This window comes from Lynx rufus, unplaced genomic scaffold (assembly GCF_022079265.1).
Source record: "Lynx rufus isolate CCGP_SWC_20201006 ecotype Redwood Valley unplaced genomic scaffold, mLynRuf1.p SCAF_9, whole genome shotgun sequence".
NCBI lineage: Eukaryota > Metazoa > Chordata > Mammalia > Carnivora > Felidae > Lynx > Lynx rufus.
The window spans coordinates 57,480,950-57,494,324 of record NW_025814897.1 but is presented as its reverse complement, the minus strand read 5'-3'; the positions used below and the strand labels follow the sequence as shown (position 1 = coordinate 57,494,324).

The following is a 13,375-nucleotide window of genomic DNA, read 5'->3' as shown; positions in this document are numbered from 1 at the left end:
GAGAAAACTAGATGGAAAAACTGAGGATGCACTTGTCTAGGCCATCCAGCTAGTGTTTTAAATCCAGGACTCTACTCCCAGGCAGAGCCCTCCGCAGTTCACCTCCCCACTCCATGGCTTTTTGCCCAATCCCAGGGCCTAGGGGCTCCTCTCTCTGCCTCAGCCGCCACCTTACCCTGTTCTCTATTTTCTTTCCCTGTTCCCTACTGGTCTAGAATCTAGAAGGTGCCTTTCATACCTCCTCCTGCCCACTTCCTAGAGTCTTCCTGTTAGATATTGGACCACACAGAATCACAGAGAGCTGAAAGCAGCACACCAGCAGGGCCAGCTCGTGCAATGCAGAAATCCCCTCTCCAAGTCAGGGGTGCTGGGGCGGGTCCCTGGCACACACCTCCAGAGGAGAGAGGCTCAGGGGCCATTCCTAACCTGCAGAAAGTTTCCCCTGTAAGAAGCTGGAACCGGCCTCCCTCTGGTTCCTTGCATGACTGCTGCTCTGCCTCTCAGGCCTCCAGGAACAAAGATTTGAAGTCCCGGTCATGATGCCCTCAGAGTGCTTCAGTGGCCGCTGGGGATTGTAGCAGCACAAGGCTTGGTTCTCTCCCCACCCCCTCCCCAGCTCCCTAAAGTAGAGGGGGGATCAGACAGCAGATCCTGTTCCCAACAAGGCCCAGGCTGGCCCGTATCAAATGAGCTGTGTTTATCTCTCAGCCCCCGCTGGCAGAGAAGGCGGGACACAGCCCCAGCTGGGGTGCTTGTCAGAGCCAGCCCAACTCTCCAAGGATTGAATAATGTCTTTCTTCCTCAGTCCCCTCCCCCCACCCGGGAGGGGGCCGATTGCAACACAACCTCGAAGAAGCCTTAGGTCTGAGCCTCCTTGCTGAAGAAACCCTCTACTCCCACCTTCCTTGGGGCGGCCCTGTAGCCTGGCCCCTGTGCCAGTTGGCACCCCTCCCCCTTGCCGCCTGCTCAGAGCACGGAGACAGAGGGAACGGCTCAGCCCATGCCCAGGCCAGGAAGCCGGTTGCCCCACCAACAGACCTGGCAGTGGCTGAGAACGTGTGGGGCCTGGCAGGCCGGTCCCTCAACCCCAGGAGGCCCTGTGGCCACAACCCCACCCAACCACACCTTCCAAGGTGAGAGGCACAAGGAAGGGTGGCATTGCCTGGGGCTCCCTCTTATACCAGGGAGGTGAGTGCCCCAAGGCCATGCCAAAGCCAAGCAGAAAGAGGACCGGCCAGGCTGCAGCCTCTTCCATCCCTGCAGTCCTGGCTTTAGCACCCATCCTTGCTTATGGCTGGGAGGAGCTGTAACTCCTTTTGCCACCAAATCACCTTGTGACAATGAGGAAGCCTTGCTCTTCCTTCTCTCAGCCTCAGTTTCTCTTCTGCAAAATAAGGGGGGTGGCGAACTTTGATCTCCAAAGGTTTCTGCACAGATACTGCTTATGAGTCTGTGATTTCTCAATTCTAAGACTGCAAGTTTCTAAGATTGAAGATTTGAGAATTCTGTGCTTCTAAGAGCCTACATTTCATGAGAACATGAAGCTTCTGTGATTTTGTGGTTCTAAGATTTGATCATTTCAAGCTTCCATGATTTAGGATATATTGGTGGTGCCACACACCCAAGCTCTCGGGGCTTCCAAGGTGGGCTAGGATAAGGTTCAGGGAGCCAGTGAGTAACATGAAGAAGGAGGCCAAGTTTGTCTCTCACATCCCCTCCTTTCCCATCTGCTCCCTTGATCTTCTGTGGCCTTCTCCCACCTGCCCTGCCCTTGGGCCTGCCCCGCTGCCCCTCTCCACCCACCACCGTACCTCATCCCATCCACCTGTACCCACATTCCTCTCCCCAACTCAGGGGGCAACTGGGCCTGCTCTTGAGGATCTTTTGGAGTTAATGGCCCCTAGCAGTGATGTCTAACTCAGGGAAAAGACAGCAGTGGAGGAAAAGGACAGTTGGCCCTGTTCCAGGCTTTAGATAGAGAAGAATTAAAGTTGGACAAGCTTCCTACACCTCAAAATGCATGTAAGTATGTGTATATAGTCCAAAGACCCTGGCTTTGGAGTCAGATAGGTCAGGATTCAAACTGGATTTGGCTTTTATCTGTAGCCTGAGTTTAGACAAATTACTTAATCGCTCCAGGTCTCAGTTTCCATATCTGTTAAACGGGATCAGTTTTGGCTACCTCTCACGGTTATTGTAGAATTAAATCAGATAATATATGCAACGTGCCTAGTGCCTGACATGTATTAGATGCTCTGTTAAATGGTAGGTTAGGGGCACCTGGGTGGCTCAGTCAGTTAAGCATCTGACTTTGGCTCAGGTCATGATCTCACAGTTTGTGAGTTTGAGCCCCGCGTCGGGCTCTGTGCTGACAGCTCAGAGCCTGGAGCCTGCCTCGCATTCTGTGTCTCCCTCTCTCTCTGCCCCTCCCCCACTTGTGCTCTGTCTCTCTCTATCAAAAATAAATAAATGTAAATGGTAGGTTAAAAACAAAAAGCAGATCTGGGTGCTGACTCCAAACTTCCCTAACAGTCTGTTTGTCATGGTATTCCATTTGTTCCCACAATTTTATGGGCAGCCCCCAGACACCCATTAGGGCATGAATATCAGGGTACCTGCCACTGAGGTCACATCTCCCAGGTGTCATTTACAACCTCACCAACCCTGTTTCCTGTGGCTCCCCACACTCTCCTAGCCACACTCACAAGCCAGATTCCCTCAACGCCCCCTCTGCCTACACAGACCTCAGGGATGGGATACAGAGATGAAAGGGGTCAGGAGGCTGGAGAGGGAGGGAGAGGCTCACAAGGGGCCTTGAGAATCCAGAGGGCAAAAGAAAGTCACGGAAAAGTTTTAAACCGGGGCATGCCCATGGTCAGGTTTGCATTTTAGCATTATCAGTGTGGCCACAGGAGTGGAGAATGGGTTGGAGGAGTTGGAGGGCAAAACTGGAGGCAGAGAGACCAGGGAGGCTGTTGCAGTCACTGGTTGTGAGAGAATGCTGGCCTGGGCCAAGACGGAAGCTGTGCCCACGGGCAAAAGTGCAGATTTGAGGAACACTTAGGAGGTATGGTGGGCGGGCTTTGGGGCAGGCTGGATGTGGGCGGGGAGGATAAAGGAACAGTCTACAGCAGTAGGACTGAGGTTTCAGGCCTGAACAACCAGGTGAATGGGGAGCACTTGACACAAAAACAGAAAGTGTTATTATCATTAGGTGTAGTAATGTTACTTCCTGCTATTCATTCATTTATTGAGCTTTCGTGTATCAAGTCTTCTACAAGTCTGTGGGCCTGGGCCATGACTAAGTAAGACACAATCCCCATTCTCAAGAAGCTCACAGCCTAATGAAGAAGATGGATAGATATAATACAGCTGACCCTGAACAACACAGGTTTGCCCTGCACAGGTCCACTTATATGTGGATTTTTTACACCGCGGCACTGTAAATGTATTTTCTCTTCCTTATGATTTTCTTAATAACATTTTCTTTTCTCTAGCTGACATTATTGTAAGATTACCATATGTAATACATATAACACACAAAATATGTATTGATTGACTGCTTATGTTATCGGTAAGGCTTCAAGTCAATAGTAGGCTACCAGTTATTAAGTTTTGGGGTGAGTCAAAAGCTAAAGGCAGGTTTTTGACTCTGAGGGGCTTGGTTCCCTTAACCCCCACATTGTTCAAGCATCAACTGTACATACAGTGTGACAAGCTCTATGACAGTGAAAGCACAGAGTCTTTGGGGAAGGCTTCCCCCCAGAAAAGATGCCTGACCTGGATGTTGGAGGGGTTAACAAGGTGCAGACGGAGGGGAAGGACCTGTCAGGCAGGTCAGGAGCTACGTGCAAAGGCACAGAGGTGGGGGTGACTGTGGTTCACGCAAGGCCGCTGCAGGTGGCTGGGACGTGCCGGGTGCTAGCTCCCCTTCCTGCTCGAAGCATCCACTTGAATAGGCCATAGCCAAAGCTCTTCCCTAGCTTGACACTGACTTAAAGTCGCTGGACTTAGTTGGTCCCATCTGATTTCAGGGCAACAGCGTTTACCACATAGACTCTAAATCTTATCATGTCACCTCAGACTGCCATGAGCTGGCTCTTGCCTGCTTTTCCAGCAACACTGTCAGTGGTGGCCTCGTTTTCAGCCTCCCCTCCTCTTGTTGAATCTCTCACTCTTTCACCACCCCACCAGGTTCTTTCGCACTTCTGCGCCTTCCCATGCTGTTTCCTTCACTTGGAATGTGATTCTCCAACTCCATGTTTGGCCAACTCATTTTCATTCTTCAAAAGCCTGTCTAGATGCTGCCCTTTTGGTGAAGCCACCCCACCCTTCCAGGCCAGCTGCCAGTCCTTCCTCAGGGCTCCCACAGAACAGAGTTCAGCCCTCTGTGACAACTCCTGTCACTGGGTTTGAAGTACTTATTAAGTGCATTCTTCTTCCTTACTAAACTGTGAGCTTCTTGAGAGCAGGGACCACATCTCATTACTTTTTGGGTCTCCAGTGCTCTGCACAGGTCCTACACAGAGTTGGTGCTCAATAAATGAACGTGCTATGAAAGAATTGAGTCAGCGGAGAGGGGAAGTTCTGGAAGAGGAGGTGATTGATGGTCCTTAATCCTGGAAACCTCTTTAACAAAGAAAATACTTCATCATGTGGTAAGATAGCACTTTTAGCACTTTGACCCTTAGCACTTTGACCCTGCCACCTAACCGGAACTAGCCTTTGACCTCCCCTTTCCAGCCCTCACCATCTAAACTCCCAAGCCAAATACCATGTAAAAAAGGGCAGAAGCCCGGGTAGGTAAGGGGATGAGCAATTCCATGATCTTCACATGTAAGTCAAAGTTTCCAATCTGTTCCATCCAAGGTCATCCCACAGTCTGCTTTGAAACTCTCATGCTATCAAGGCCTCATAGGGGATAGTTAGGAGTGGGTAGTGTGATTAGGAATTCTTCCAAGAAGAAACAGAAAAGACAACCAAAAAGAAGCTTCTGGGATGCAGGGGAGGCTGGAAGGGACCAGGGGATCTGGGGTGTGAGGAGAGAGGCCTGGGACTGTGGCTGGCCTGTCCCCAGCCTGCAAGAACTCAAGAAACCTGAGCGAGCCAGCTGCGCAGGAATGTGAGAAAGTTTACATCTTTTCCCTTGCGCCCACACAGCCATTATTTATTTATAGTTCCCTTTCATGCAAACAAACTTGCTTCCCTCTAAGACATAAGCTCTGCTCTGGGCACTGGCACCCAATGGGGGAGGCCTCCTAAGGGAATCAGAAGTGAAAACCTCAGGTCCTCAGTAGCTAAGCTGTATGACCTAGGGAAAGGGCCCTCACTTCTCTGAACCTGACTCCTCTTCTCTGGCACATGATGGATGTTCAGGAGTACAGAAGGACCTGAAATGAGAGACCTGTCAAACCAGGAAAGGCAGCTCTGTTACCAGCAAGTGTCGGGGGCGGGGGGGGGGGTGGGCAGAGATGAGACCGTTTACATTGTGTTCTGCCTTGGACATAGATACTTAGATTCACAGAATCTTAGAAAGTCAGGGACTGAGAGATGACATCCAATCCTTTACTACAGATGTGGAAATTGAGTCCGAGAAGAGAGGTCGGGACTTGCCTAAGATCATTGATTTATGCCAGCACAAACTCCAGTGGCAGTCTTCAGATCTGAAGGGGGTGCTTATAGGAACACCCCTTCCCTAAGGGGGAAGGACCAGAAGAAATGGCTTTGAATTGCGAAAAAAGGATCCAGGTGAGATATAAGGAAGAATCCCAGCTGTAAGAATGGGTAACATAAGAAGACTGGAACCGCCTTCTCTGGGATGGGATGAGATCCCCTCCAGGGGGTTGCCTGAAATGATCTCAGCACTGCATCTCCCAGGGGCACCGCTCTCACACCAGTCCTTTTCTTTGGGAGTCCAAGGGATTCAGGATCCCTCTCCCAGAGACCGGCGCCATGGCTGGTGGCGGGGGGAACTTGAGAGGCCAGTCCTGGAACAGGTGCAACAGCTGGAACAACTGCGCAGCTGTTACCCAGCTCCTGCTCAGCAGCCAGCTAGCCAGTGAGTGAGACAGAGACCTCTACTGGTGGGAGTGAGGAAGTGCAGAACCACCTAGACAGACCCAGAGAGGGGCCTGCCTGGAGCCAGATGTCAAGCCTTCACTCAGGTGTCCCCCTCCCCCGTGTAAATCTGGACAGGTAGATGGGGATGCAACTAAGCTGAAAAGCAGGGCAGGGTCCCTGCCGGTGGGTCCCCCTACACACCCACTATTCTAGGCCTCCTAAGTACTGGAGGGGCCACTCCTGGTGTCTGAGGATCTATTGACTCCTCCCTAGCAGGACAGGAGTACAAGGCTGCAGACCTAAACACCCTGACTTCCTTTCCCAAAGCCCAGAACAGGCTCAGAATCAAGGCAACAGCATCTTTGGATCTTAGAGTCTTAGAATCACGGGATATTAAAGCCAGAAGTGTCCTCAATGATTGTCTCTTGGGGTCAACCATCTCTCTTTACCGCTGGGAAAACTGAGGGGGAGAGAAAGGCAACTTGTCTGGTGTCTGCGTGGCTGGAATTAGTAGCAGAGCCAGGCTGAGGCCCTGACCTTCTGATTCCAAGTTTGTCCTCTGTACTACTCATACGATGGGAGCTCCCTTCCTGCCCTATCTCTGCTTCTGCAGTCTGGGATTCTGTCACTTGGGAACAGAGCCTCAATTCCCACAGTTCACATCACCTTTGGAGAGAGGCTAGAGCAATTGATGGTTTTACCTGATAACTGACTGTCTCTTGAAAGCAGGACTGGACAGCGGGAGGGAAGAGAAAGCAGAAGTGAGCCGGATACCTTGCGGGTGGAAGGGGGTGGCAATAGTAAGGGAGGAGCACAAGGAAGAGGCGCTGACATAGGGGGAAGAACACCGGAGAGGGAATCAAGATACTAGGCCGGTTCTCATTCCACAGAGAAATGGATACCCAAACTGACTAACATCATACATGTATGTGTCTTCACCTGGGGCTGGGGTCAGTACCAGTCAGTGACCAGGTCACAGACCTGGAATCGGGGTTAAGTCCGTGGTCAGGGCTTTGAGGATCAGGGCTCAGCCTGTGGCCAGAGCTGAGACTCAGTCCGGGTTGAATTCAATCTGTGGCTGGAAACGGAGCCAAGGACAGAATAACCTTTGTTTGAATAGCCTTTTTGCACTGTAACTGAGGAGCAAACTGCCATGTGTGTTCACAGGCCTTTGGCATTCCGCAGGGCTGAGCCACCTCAGGAGTCTGACATGACACAGACTTGAGAATTCCCATCCGTTGGTATCACTTCTGAAAGCACCTAAGGTGTCACCAGGAGATTTCTTATGTACAACGGGCCTTAGATCTTACTTGAACTAACACAAGGACCATCATAAGAGACCTCCAAATAGGACTCTGGCAAATGACTATAGAATAGGATTGTTCCAGGGCGCCTGGGTGGCTCAGTCGGTTGAGCCTCTGACTTCAGCTCAGGTCACGATCTCACGGTCCGTGAGTTCGAGCCCCGCGTCGGGCTCTGGGCTGATGGCTCAGAGCCTGGAGTCTGCTTCCAATTCTGTGTCTCCCTCTCTCTCTCTGCCCCTCCCCCGTTTCATGTTCTGTCTCTCTCTGTCTCAAAAATAAATAAACGTTAAAAAAAAAAAAGAATAGGATTGTTCCTAGATTCATAGATTGTCAGCACTAGACAAAGTGAGGCTCCGAGCAGGGAAGTGATCTGTTCAAATTCACACAACCCATAAGCAACAAATCTATTCTTTGTGTGAACTTGGGCAAGTCACTCCCACTTTCTGGGCTTCAGTTTAACTATAGGAAAATTGGGGGGGGGGTAGAAGCAGACTATTTTCTAAATTTTTTTAATGTTTATTTATTTTGAGAGAGAGACAGAGCATGAGCAGGAGAGGGGCAGAGAGAGAGGGAGACACAGAATCCGAAGCAGGCTCCAGGCTCCGAGCTGTCAGCACAGAGCCCAACGTGAGGCTCAAACTCACAAAATGTGAGACCATGACCTGAGCTGAAGTCGGGTGCTCAACCGACTGAGCCGCCCAGGTGCCCCAGAAGCAGGTGATATTCAAAGGCTCTTTCAGCTCTGACATCCCAGAATCTGAACATACCCCTCTGAATGCCAGTCCACCTCACTTTAACTCAAGTCTTCTCTGAGTTGTTTTCTTGTGTGTCTCTCCCTAAGACACTGCCTGAAGGTCAGTGGAGGCACAGAGGAAGGAGAGCAGAGTGGATCAGGTGGCCAGGGAAAGTTTGCTGGAAGAAGTTTGACCTGGCAAGGTGGTGAAGGCCTGGCAAGATATGGGAGGCCAAGAGCAGGGGTGTGGGTAGGACAAGAGCAATGCACAACGATCTGATTCTAGGACATCTTTCCAAGATGCATCAGGGGCAACAGTACCCGGAGAAACACCTTGGGAGCTAAGAACGATGTGCCAAGAGGAAGGGAGGCAGGCATTAAGGGCATTCTGTACTAAGTCCCTTTTAAGAAACAACAGGTAAGTGTTAGGAGGAAACCTCCAGGGCCCAAGGAAGGGGAGGAGGAATTTACTGAGTACTAGGCATTGTGCTGGCTGACTGAACACAGTCACTTCCCTTAATCCTCCCAAGAACTCTTTGGGTTCCAGGTAAGTATGTGTCTTAGGTGATGAAATCGAGGCTCAGAGAAGTTGTGACTTATGAGAAGTCACACAGCCGCTAAGGCGCAGAGGCAGGACTTGAACCCAACAGAGTTCCTTCCATTACTTGTTACTAAGGACTTCTATGAGTCTCATGCTAAGGGCAGCCCAGAGACGACCAGACTTGCAGCCTGCCCTCACAAGCAGAGACAAGAATGAAACAAAATCCAGCACTGCCAGCTCAGGAAAGTCATGTGCCCAAGAAAGGCAGCAATGGGGGAGTGGAGCTGTGGGGAGGGCAGAGCGCTAGGCGGGGAGTTGGGAACCTGGGGTCTTCATCCCAGGCTCTGCGCTGTGTAACCTGGAGCAAACCACTGCCCCTCCTTGTCCTCAGTTTCTTTATCAGGTATTTCAGGGTTTGAACTAAACTCCTTCCTTCTCATCAAGAGAATCTTGGTTTTGTTTTCCATCCTCACAGTATTCTAAGAGACTGGGGATGGAGAGGAGGTCCAGGAGCCTCTGGCAGAGGCAGTGAGGGAACTGAGCTGCAGAGAGATTATATAAACTGTTTGAGGTTACACTGTCTAAGTGGAGAAGCATGAATTCGGGAACTGATTTTTTTTTTTAAGACGCTACCATGTACCAGCTAGTTGCTTTATTATATTTTCTCCGATTTAATTCTCACAACAGTCCTGGGATTTTTGACTCCCATTTTATAGATTGGGAAACTGAGGCTTAGAGAGGTGCCCTCCATCAGCTGGTATTCAGAAGATCTGGGATAGTGAAGACTGGTCTATCTCCCTGTGCCCTGCTGCCTCCCAGGGTCTTACAGCTCCAAATCAGGTTTCCTTCCAGATGCTTTGCTGTGCAGCAGGGGGAAAAGCATAGGATTTGGAATTGGAGAGCTCTGGCGTTGGATGGCTTACTAGCTCTGTAAACTTCAGCAAGTTTCTTCTGTTACCCTAAGTTTTCTCATCTGTAAAATGCAAATGATAGTACCCACCTCTTGGGAGTCACGTGAGGATCACAGCGGATAACAGAATGAGGTTACCTAGCGAGCTCTTCTTTCTTTGCACCGGCTGCCTTTGAATACAATAGTCTTTACATCTCCATCACCTTCTTCACACCCTTGCAGCCAAACATACCCTGCTCTCTGCTGAGAATATGAAGCACCACCACCAGCCTACACACATGCGCACAGTGTCCTGCCTTCTCTCCCACTGCCCTCAGTCCCCCTCTCCTCAGGTCCCTGGCAGCAGCCCCCCTGGCCCTGAGTTTTGCCAAGTTCCCCCCAGTATCCCAGACTCATCAGCCCATACTGGTCGGCAGAGGAGTCTCCACTCTCCCCGCACAGGTGCTGCCTGGAAGGCTGCCAGAACAGTGTGGGGTCCCAAGTCCTGGCACTTTCCCTGCACATCCCAGGGGCTCGCATCCCTCCTCTGCTTATCCAGCCCTCCCCTCCCCTACTTACGGGCTCGAGCGTGAGAATCCAAGGGGAACCAGAGCAGCGCGAGTCCCAGCAAGGAGGAGAGGACCCTTACCTCGGGAACCATCCTTCCTTCCCCCGGGGCCAGGCCGCCAGGCGCTGAGCCAGGAGGGGCGTCGGGAGAAACTGAGATGAGGACACTGAGGCACAGGGGCACAAAAGCAACCAGGGGGGGCTGCTGCTACAGTGGAGAGTCAGAGAAGGGTCGAGTAGGCGGTGAGAACAGAAAGAGAGGTCCAAGGTGGGAATAAGAGGAAGGAGGAAAGAGGACAAGGGAAAAGGAAAGACAGAGAGATGGAGAGATGGAGGAAGGTACGGCAAGAAGGGAAAGCAATAAAAGCAAAGGAGAAGGTGAGAGGGAGGGGAGGAGGAGAAAGACGGGGAGGACAGGGGTCTGCAGAGCGCGCAGCGTTGGGCGAGGCGCGCGGGAGCAGCGGGCGGTTCCCGGCGCGCAGGCTAGAATCGGCCGGCGCCCCCTGCTCGGTGGGCTCGGGGTCGGGCTGCGGGGTCCTGGGGCCCGGCGGGGCGGCGGTACCGGCGGCGGCGACGGCGTGGCGGCCACGGGGGCTGGCTGAGCGCGGGCCGGCTGTGCACGCCAAGGGCGCCAGGCGCCGCGCTCGGGCGCATTTGTACTTTGCCGCGGGAAGCAGGCAGCCCCGGCCTGGCGCTGGCCTAGCGCTGGCGCCTCCTCTGGGGCACCGCGGGCTCGGTGGATTGGCCACCCGAGAAACAGGCCCACTTTACCCCTCCTCTCTGGTGCGGGTCTCTGGGACGCACGCTCCAGGCGCGGCGCCGAGAGGAGGCGAGAGGGCTGGGGAGGGGGAAGGGGCCACCCGGGCCACGGGCTTTAACCCCTGACTCCCCGAGGCGCCCAGAGAGCAGGAGGACGCAACCCAGTTAGGCTTCAGGTGAAACTTGGGGGCGGGGAAGGATGAGATGCTCGGGTGGGAGAAGCGAAGCGAGCTGCGGGACCCGCGAGGCGCTCAGGGTAGGGCTCTGGGCGGTGCGTGCACATCACTCTCGATGGAGTCAGGCAGGACACTTGCCATTCTTAATTCTGTTTGTGGTCTTGGACACGCCATCTCAGGATCTAAAATGCGGATCTTAATATCTTCCCACTTCTTTTTGCGAAGATGAAATGAGGTAATGAACGTCAAAGTACTCACATCTCAAAAAGAAGGGGTCGTAATCCCATGCACCTAGAATACCCTTACCAGTTCCCCTTCCTACCCACACGCTAGGTGCCTAGGTTGAAATCCAGTCCAGCTGGATTCTTGGCCCTTCCTCTGGAAGTCTTTCTCTACCTTTCCCCCTCCCACTCCCAAAGGAGGACATGGTCTCTCCTTTGTCTCTGCAGGTAAGGTTCCCACCTCTCTGAGAGTGATGACCGCCTTCATTCCTCTTCAGTGAGAGCTGATTGTCAGTCACCTTTCCCACCAACGTGAGCTCCCTGTGGGTGCCGCCCTGAAACCCATGATTAATGCTCCATGCCTTGTGTGGAATGAGTGCATGAATTAGTAGGACGCTTGAGCTTTCCAGATAAGAAACACCCAGGCTCTGAAATCCAAAGCCTGGGTCTCTCCCGGCTCTCTCCCTAGCTTGCTGGGCCATTTTGGTGAAGTTCATCCATCCTGCTTTGGATCTCAGCTTCCTGCCCAGCTTCTCTTGCAGAGCTACTGGAAAGCCCAGTGAGCACCCAGAAGAGTGAGAGGTGAGATGGGAGGCCAAGCCACATCCCACTCTGGTAGAGAATCATTTCTAGCTCTGCACACTTCTGGAAAGATAGCTTCCCGCGATAAGGCTGGGCTCCCCATTCCCAAGTGCTGCCAGGCCATCCCCTCCAGAACAGAGAGCAGGGGGGAGGAACCAGTGATCTCAGAGACAGAACTTCCCCGGGGCTCTCCGAATCAGGGACAAGCATGATCTGCCCCAAAGGTGCCCTTCAGGCTTAATTTCTCCCACTCCAATCCGGCCAGTCTCTTTCTCTCCCTTGAGTATACCTTATTTTAACAGATAATGAGAGCTATGCGTGTCATCGTGCTTCCCTTTTTGCCTTGCCTTTCAGGAAGCACAGTAAAATTTAGTGCTTAATTGCAGAAATAGTCTCATCCCAAGGTTCTGAGTCAGAGATCTTTTCCTTTCTCCATCTTTATTTTTTTTTAGATGTTTATTATTTTGAGAGTGTGCATGGGGAAGGGGCAGAGAGAGAGAGAGAGGGAGGGAGAGAGAATCCCAAGCAGGCTCTGTGCTGTCAGCCCAGAGCCTGACACAGGGCTTGATCTCACAAGCTATGAGATCATAACCTGAGCTGAAATCAAGAGTCAGACACTTAAGCGACTGAGCCACCCAGGTGCCCCTCTCCATCTTTATTTAAAGTCTGCTATACATATATATCTGTGTCTTAGTTGTAAGAGACGAATTAAGATTGGCCTGTCCTATATCCTGCCCATTTTACTTCAGGAAAGGTCTCTACCATGAAACCCCAAAATGTCTCAATCCTTCTCTCCATCCTCACTGCTCCCAGAGTTGGGGCCATTGTCATCCCTTACCTGGATTTTGCCAACAGCTTCTAAGCAAGGCTGCCACCCCTAAACTGGGCCCCTTCAATTTATGTTCCTCCCATGTGCCCTAAGAATTATTCTGATTATTTCGACCGACAAATCTGATCACATCACTTTCCCCTTAAAATCCATGATTGGAAATAGATAAATATATAACATTAAATGCAATGTGGTACCCTGGATTGGATTCTGGGACAGTAAAAGGACATTAGTGGAAAAACTGGTGAATAAAGTCTATACTTTAGTTAATAGTAATGTAGCAATCTTGGTTTCTTCGTTTGGACAAAGGTTCCCTGGCTATGTAAGATGTTAGCATTGGGGGAAGTAGGGTAGAGGATATAGGGTTCTTAGATAAGACTCTACTATCTTTGTAACTCTTCTATGAATCTAAAATCTTTCCAAAATAAAAAAAAAGCCTTTCCAAAATGAAAAGTTTATTAAATAAATAACAGAAAAAAATTATTGGTTTCCTATCATATACAGAATAAAATCCAAAACTGGTAACGTTGGATTCAGGACTGTGGGCATTTTGGCTCCTACTTACCACTCCCATCGACCCTACACTTCACTACTCACTTCCCCAAATTGGCTGTGATTTCCCACACCTTCACATGTTTGTATATGCTTTCCTCCTGCCTGCATCATCTTTCTCCTTCTCTATCTAGTGAATTCCTTTTCACTTTCAAAAGTCAG

At 51.3% G+C, this 13,375-nt stretch overlaps 1 protein-coding gene across 2 annotated transcripts in view; it reads right to left on the bottom strand.

The window, feature by feature from the left end:
- Nucleotides 1-10,244, bottom strand: part of CHRDL2 (chordin like 2) — a 32,126-nt gene extending 21,882 nt beyond the window's left edge. Inside the window, exon 1 of one of the 2 annotated variants that reach the window (XM_047072546.1) lies at nucleotides 10,107-10,244. In XM_047072546.1, the coding sequence (XP_046928502.1) occupies nucleotides 10,107-10,188 (82 nt within the window). In that variant the 5' untranslated portion in view covers nucleotides 10,189-10,244. Of the gene's footprint in view, nucleotides 1-426; nucleotides 539-10,106 lie in introns of those variants that run through there. The other variant, XM_047072547.1, reaches the window with a different exon arrangement.
- Between the last annotated feature and the right edge of the window lie 3,131 nt (nucleotides 10,245-13,375).